This window comes from Anarhichas minor, unplaced genomic scaffold (genome assembly GCF_050575085.1).
Source record: "Anarhichas minor isolate MPS153535 unplaced genomic scaffold, ASM5057508v1 ptg000010l, whole genome shotgun sequence".
Lineage (NCBI taxonomy): Eukaryota > Metazoa > Chordata > Actinopteri > Perciformes > Anarhichadidae > Anarhichas > Anarhichas minor.
In genome coordinates, this window is record NW_027466456.1 from 659,708 (window position 1) to 667,500 (window position 7,793).

Sequence of the window (7,793 nt, forward strand, 5' to 3'; positions counted from 1 at the left end):
CCGGCTCCACTCGCTGGATGCTGTGCCAGAGAATGACCTCCAAACAGATAACAACAATATCCTGGTCCCCCCCCCCCACACGCTCAGTGTTCTCGGAGGGGCAAGTTAACCTCTGGTAACAATCCAGTCTCATGTTTGTCCCTCTCCGAAACTCACGGCAAAAGTCTCAGCCGTGTCCGTCCGTCCGTCCAGATAGCACTATTCTACACTCGGGGGTGGTCGGCCGGTCTCAAATCTCCGCCTCCACACATTCCTTGGTCAGTGCCACCGAGGCGGCGCTACAGCAGGCTGCCCGGCCAGGAGACGATGGTCAGGGTGATCCGGCCCCGGAGCTCCTTTAGAAGGCGCACCAGCGCCGTGTGGGTCATCCCCCATGTGCTCTTCCCGTTCACCTCGAGCAAGATGTCCCCACACCTACACAGAGCGACACGGCCAATTGAAAAGAGCATTGTTAACCTCTAGGTTTAGCTTTTGTTAGCCTGACTCCCGTTAACCGGTAACTAACTGGGTGATTTTCCTTTTAAAGGTACATCGTGTAGGATCTGGCAGCATCTAGTGGTGAGTTTGCAGAACGCAACTAACTAAAACTTCTACTGTAGAAACATTGTGGACTCCGGAGAGATGACCCGCTCCATATGGAGACAAAAACTTAACAACACTAAGTTCAATTTCTGCCGATTGACCTCTAAATGCTACACACTGTACCTTTAAGAAAAAAATAACGTGAAGTACAAGCAGCGTTTTTCCTTTTCTCCGACGCTCCGTTGACATTTTCAAAAAGCTATATTCATCCAATTCTATCATTTTGTTGCACATTTCTTGCCTCTGACTTGTTTGCTGGAGTTAATTTCCGCATTTTGATCTTTGCTCCGTTAACGGCGCTCCGATCGATCGATCAGCTGATATTCGTTGTCTCTATAGACCTTTTCAAAGAACATATACATTTTGAATTGGGCCCCTTTGTATTTTCTGCAGGGTTTTGTTAATGCAGCAGCTGACAGGAAGTTAACCGATTAACTGATAGTCGGATCATGTAAATGATCACAATTAACGTAATTAATGGAAACCAAGAAATGACTTTACGGATATAAATTGAAAATTGTCTTTTTTTGCTCGTACAGGTGTTGAAGCTGCTCTAAAGCCGTTTTGCTCACGGGCAGTTTTCCTGCCGCATACCTTATCCTGCCGTCGTTGTAGGCCGGCGTCCCCTCCACGATGGAGCGGATGAAAAAGGATTGATTGCAGTTGACCTCCTCCTGACCCCCAACGATGCTGAAGCCCAGGCTGCCCGAAGTGCTCCGCCGCAGGACGATGTCTTTGCAGCAGTAGAGGTGTCTGCATGAGCCAAGAGAGAGAGATTAAAACCACTAATCTCTACACTGCGTCTTTAAATTGTATAACCCTTACGTCTGTACAGACAACAAAGGCCTCTTTGAATAAAGGTGTGACTTTTCCTCCCAGCAGATAAGAAACAATGAGAATAGTTGGACTGTACATATATATATATATATATAGCATTCTAGCATATTTAAAGCTGCACCACTGGTCTAGACACCCCCATGGTGACTCAGAGCTTTGTTCTGATTCCTAATCAATTTGCTGTTTGAGGAGAAACACATTTTTATTATTTACTTTAAGGAGCAGTAGTTGTTTACTGCTGTCAGCGCGCCAGCGTCTCAACATCCTATTAAGATAAATTTGTACGTTACAATCCGAGGGAAGGTTTTTCATTCTCAGAAGTTCTGCTGATGAAATAGCATCTGAATATGTAAAGCGGAAAAGTTAGAAAGTATAATGAGTATTCGCTCCCCAGCTGGCTCTGTCAGAATGCCAGCTGGCGGAGGTCAAAAGGACCAGTATGTGTGTGTGTGTGTGTGTGTGCGTGTGTGTGTGTGTGTGTGTGTAGGGGGGGGGGATGTGTCAATTATACCTGGGCAGCTGCAGCCACGACACCCACAGTGGCGAGTAGTCGTCGTTGGGCAGCGGGCTCTTGGTGCTGTCCGTGGGTGACGGGGTCAGGCAGGGCGGCAGAGAGCACTCCTGGAGGCTCTCCTCCGGCGGACGCATCTCCAAGACCTTGAGCACGACGGGAGAGGAGGTGTTCTTGAGGTTGGCCACGGCCTCGCCTCGCGTCACCCCCGTCAAGTCCACCCCGTTCACATTTAGCAGGATGTCGCCTGTGAGGAGGGGGGGAGGAAGAGGACAGCCTGATTAATGCTTTTCAAAAGACCTCAGGGGCGCTCTGGACTCATCATCTGCCTGTTTAATATTCAACAACCTTCTCGCTCCAGCATCAACACAAAGGGGGTGGAAACAGAGCGCCACCTGTGCTTTAGAAAGCCTCGCGGCGATGAAAGTGGTGCGAAGGGGAAAACAGACGGTGCAGCCCGCTAGTGAGCGACGCAAAGCCCCGGGCGGACATGCAAATGAGTGGTCCGATTTCAAAACACAAACAAGTTTCACGAGCACACAAACGGAGACAGCTGCTGCTGCGACGTCCCGTATAAATACTGTAACGTGCACCTCGGACCATCCAGAACAAAGTCTTCCTGCTCCTGTTATTCTCTCTCGCTTAATAAGCTGCAATCAGCTGCATTACAGGATCTCAACACTGCTGCTGGTACATCCCGTTACGCCTGTGCCGCTTTTTTGCATTTCGCTCTATTTTCAGAGCCGACTGATTTCATCTAACAAAATAATGAAGCGCTCCACAAACGGAACACAAGAAGTCCCGAGCTCTGCTGTGCTAATGTTTGTTTGTTTGTTTGTTGCTTTTGCTTGAAGTGCGTCGGAGCCAATTTGTGGAGCACCGAACCGCGGCAGCATCGCCGCGTCTTTCTGCCGGATGAATACACTTCATAATGAAACATAATTCATCAATCAGCCCGTCTGTAATACACAAAGTATTCATCGCCAAAGCCAAGTCTGCCAGCCGTAATGTGAGCTCAACAGTAGACAACAACCTCATTTAAAAAAACAACTAATTCTCCCTCCAATAAGTGAGTAATTATCTGTAAAACTGAGGACAATCGTATCACATTGCTTGTACCTTTGCGGATGGAGCCCTCCTGTCCCACCACTCCGTCAGAGTCCACATTCGTGACGTAAATGGGGAGGTCCCACCCTCGGCTGGACATGCCGCCCGCCACCGTCATCCCCAGGGAGTCGTACGGCTCCTTAGTCAGAGTAACGTTCTTCTCATAGCATGCAGGCTTCTGACAGGAGTCCTTCAAGAGAGAGAGAGAAGGTCCAATGGAGGGTCAATTAATAATGGAGATCTAAAAGCAACAGGGCTGTTTTTGTCGATATCAATATCAGAAACGTCTCCCACACATCCCAAAATACTGAATCTGGTATCACAGAGTCTATGCACCAATCAGATCACGTTGTATCTTCGATCAGCTCAGTTACGCTGCACAGAAACAACAACTGATGTCATTCGCGACCTGATCCACACACACCCTGCCTGAGTGCTACTGAGCATGTGCAAACTAGAACTGCACACCTGTGGGGAAACGCTCCATTTCTCCCTCTATTAATGTTACACAGCTAGTTAGCGTTAGCAGCACAGTCCGGCCCGGTTAGATAAGTATGATTATTATTATTACGATGCGTTCAAGCTCCATTTAGTAAAAATGAGTATTGGGTACAGGTAAGTTACAACGTTATCCTGATGCGTTCAAATGTAATCTTGTTACATTTAGTTTGGTGAGAAACTTGAATGAATCCATTTGTTTGAAGGAGATGTTTTCATAGAAATATATACTAGATATTAGAGGGAATTATTGACGTACGTTTTGTTTTTTTAACACACTGGTGTCGCATCGGTGCTTGGGCATCGGCCGATATACAACATCAGTTTGACCAAACTTGATATGAACATATTTTTACACCAAGGGCACCTTAATGTAGACGACATCACCTAATTAGATTGTGGAGCCGCTCATTTGCATATTAATAAAGGGCTGTTTTCTCTGGGACTTGCGATAGCCCGTTAATGGAAGGAAGACTTCGTTTGAGTACCACCCATGATATGCAACGGGGGCAACAGTCCTATGACATAGACACAGCTGCTAATTGATGAATGACCTCATTAGCATAACTGGTCATGTATAATATATGGTGTTATTAGGACGGGGCATCAGGCAGCTCAAGCGCCTCTTCATTTAGTCTTTTTCGATACGGAGTGACTGATTTATTCATGACTGTGTGTGTGTGTGTGTGTGTGTGTGTGTGATGAAGCCATTTCTATGTGTTTGAGTGTCAGACGCCGAGAGAGAGAGCGGAGCAGTAATGATAACACACGGACACATTGGGGTTGATGGGATGGCGCAGCGTGCTGCGTCGCTAACGTGCTGCATTCACACATTTGTGCTGCGCTCACAGGAGGAGATCACTCGTGGTCACGTGGACGACCTCGGGGCCGACCGGAGCCGTGTGAACGCTCGCTGCCGACCTACACAATACACGACTGAGTGGTGAGCAGTGTGTGGAAATGTGCACTCGCTCAGGAGAAGCAAAGAGAAAAGAAAAAAGGGGGTTTCCAATGGTGGTCGAGACATTTCTCTTTTCTGAAATGGCATCCTTACCATAAAAAAAAGAAGTCAGTCGTAGCCAACTAAATAACGGCTCTAAAAGGAATGCATTTTGGGAAATATGGTTAATTTCTTTCTTGCTGAGAGTCGGAATGCTGGACGCTGTACAGACTTCATATCATCGTGTTATTTAGTGAGCTTTAGAGGTGCTGGTAGGATTTGTTACCTCCAGAAAGAGACACGCTTGCATCCCTTTATCTTCAGTTAAGCAGCTAAACTAAACTGGAACTGTTTTACAGGGTAATTAACCCAAAATTGTGCGATGTTTGAAGGGCGATGTGATGCATTTATAAGGATAGTGAACTACAGAAGCCTAATTTTCTGCTTGCTTTTAAACCAAATTTAAAATCATGCATTTTCAGCTTGAAAAAGTGACTCTAAAAATCCCTATTAGAAGAACAGATCCCACCAGTCTGTCCGTGAATGACGGTGGAAGATGCTGTGTTTCTGTGTGCTGAAGAAGAAGAAAAAAGAAAAGATGGCCGATATAGATGCAAGGATTCTCTGCTCGCGATGCTGCTTGATTGACACGCTCAGCTTTGATGGGAGAATAATACCTGCATGGATCATTTGCACCTGAAAGGGTTTTTATCAGAGAGTGGAGCCGGAGGAACACAGCTCCTCTCTGTGCGTCGGTGTACTCGTCTCTATGTGGTGCTCACCAGCAGTGTTTGCTCGATATCCACGGGGGAATAAGGCGGAGGACCGTCCATCCCCCACGGAGCTTCTTGTAAGATGTCCGGCGTGGGCAGGCAGATCTGACGAGACACGATGAAGTGGACGCCTTCCTCAGATGCCTGGAGAACAGTGAGACACAGCAGAGTTCAGAGATGAGCTGCAAACAATACTGTGGCAAGAAAAGACTGAGAAGACCGACACATGTCTGACCAACAGCCGGTTAGCTTAGCTTAGCTTAGCACAAAGGCTGGAAACGGGTCAACAGCTAGCCTCTATTTGACATGTTAAATCCATCGATGTATAAAGAGAACTGGATGCAGCGTTGGAGGCGGGACCTTGTTCCTTCCTATGAAACCCCGTCACTCACTCTGCCTGTATCCAGTTCTCTTCATACGTCCATGTTACATCTCGTTAGTTTAATCCCGACAAAGTGTAAAAGAAACAACGAGTAAGATGTCAGCGGAGACTCTGAAAGGTTACTGGTCGCATCCCAGACCAGTAAGAAAAAGTTTGGCACATTTTAACCTTTCAAGCGGTGAATTGTTGTTTTGACATTTTGGGTTCTGAGCGGATTAAACAAACAAGATATAACATGTTCATCAGAGGTTCTGGATTTTGTTTCCTTCAGACGGAGCCTGGCTAGTTTTTTAGCCCTGATTCCAGTCTATATGCTAAGCTAAGCTAAGCTAAGCTAAGCTAACCAGCTGCAGCCCTATATTCAACAGATAATTATGAGAGCGGCATCAATCGACTCATCTAACAAATCAAACATATTCCCCAAAACTATTCCTTCAAAACTGGTCGTAAAATAATGTCTAATAATAACTTTCATTCCAAGATGCTCACTGAATTGAAATATTACATTTAAAATATGTTTTTTTATATTACTTTGGTGAATCAGCACTTTAAGGAGAAATACAGGCTCAGTCTTATTTTTCCAAACTCCTACTACTGAACCTGCAGTTCATCCACACTCATTCACTCATTGTGGTCCGACAGGCAGACAGGCAGACAAACAGGCAGACAAACGGGCAGACAGACAGACAGACAAACAGGCAGACAGACGGGCAGACAGACAGGCAGACAAACAGGCAGACAGACGGGCAGACAGACAGACAGACGGGCTGGCCCTCTCCCCCCTGGTCTCTGTAGCACAGAGCTGCCTCCTGAATCAGCCAGTCCAGCCCATTATTGCCTTAACTGGACTGATTGAATTTTTTCCCTGGCAGTTGTTAATCTCCGACAGAAAGCGCCCGCTCTGAGAGGCTCCGCAGAGACCCACAAGAGGCCAGTCAGACAGGAACTGCGAGGCACAGAGACCCCGCACAGTCCGCCGCTAACACACAGCAATTAACCAACGATTAACCACAAAACACTGCCATTGACTGGCACCGACCAGGAACCAGAGGCGGCCGCATGGCCCAGTCCATTAGGGAACCACCACAATTAAGTACCATTAACTGCAGCGAGTGCAGACGCAACAGCACAATTAGCCCTGAATCACCACAATTATCTGTAATACCTCGGGGACTCTGGGTAAGAACAGCACACGTTATGGGCTGCAACAACATGTGGACGAGTCTGACACAACTGTGAACTTTCCATCGATTGGTTTAGAAGAAGGACCGGCCGAACTGACCTGGATCAGCAGAGCGGCGTGTTCCGGCGCGCCGTAGCGCAGATCGTGCCCGTTGATGGCCAGCACACGGTCGCCGACGCACAGCTGCCCGTCGCGCGCCGCCAGGCCGCCCTCCAGCAGGTGGAAGATGTAGACGCCGTGCTCCTCCGGCCGCCTCACCAGCTTGATGCCCAGCTGCTCGTCCGGGATGGACTTATTCAGGACCACGTGGATGGCGTTGTCCCTCAACGGGTGGTGGGGCGGACCGTGAGACGGGTGGCCCCCGGCGACCTCGTGCCCGTGGCCGTGCGAATGCGAGCGGTAGCGGTGGCGCTGTTCTCTGAGCACGGTTAGCCGGAGGAGCTGGCAGGGCTGTTTGAGGGTGGCCAGGGCGTAGCAGTGGGGCACGTTGCTGATGTCAATGCCGTTTACCTGAGAGGGCAACGGAGAAGAGGCTTAAAAGCTAAAACTATGATCGATTCTTACCGAGACGTGAAGCACATTCTCACTGCGATACCTTTAGGATCATGTCCCCGGGCAGCAGGCGTCCGTCCCGAGCAATCACACCTTCTCTGTAGATATCCTGGATGAGGACGCGAACCAGCGGGGTCTCGTTGCCCCCAACGATGCTGATGGCCAGCGGGTCCGAGGGATCCGCCCGCGTGATCTTAATACTGGTGAGCTCCCCGTCAGGGATCAGGTGATGCAGCTGAGGAAGAGGCAGCACTGAGGGAAGAGGAAAGAGAACGGTTTAGTTCTGAATGTTACTGTACGACGACATGAAACACCAGGTTTGACGAAGAGCCAAATATAACAGGGGGAGGAAGTAGGAGAGAGAGAGAGCGGAGAGGTTCTGCAGTGGAACCAGCTGTCTCTACTCCCTCAGGTTACTAAAACAAACT

General features: G+C 48.4%; 1 protein-coding gene across 1 annotated transcript in view; it reads right to left on the bottom strand.

Moving 5' to 3' along the window:
• Nucleotides 1-241: 241 nt before the first annotated feature.
• Nucleotides 242-7,793, bottom strand: part of lnx1 (ligand of numb-protein X 1) — a 26,666-nt gene continuing 19,114 nt past the window's right edge. The window contains exons 4-10 of the mRNA XM_076088521.1: nucleotides 7,409-7,617; nucleotides 6,913-7,323; nucleotides 5,258-5,392; nucleotides 3,050-3,227; nucleotides 1,931-2,177; nucleotides 1,177-1,335; nucleotides 242-414 (exon numbers count right to left, since the gene is read on the bottom strand). Coding sequence (XP_075944636.1) covers nucleotides 279-414; nucleotides 1,177-1,335; nucleotides 1,931-2,177; nucleotides 3,050-3,227; nucleotides 5,258-5,392; nucleotides 6,913-7,323; nucleotides 7,409-7,617 — 1,475 coding nt within the window. The 3' untranslated portion in view covers nucleotides 242-278. The remainder of the gene's footprint in view (nucleotides 415-1,176; nucleotides 1,336-1,930; nucleotides 2,178-3,049; nucleotides 3,228-5,257; nucleotides 5,393-6,912; nucleotides 7,324-7,408; nucleotides 7,618-7,793) is intronic.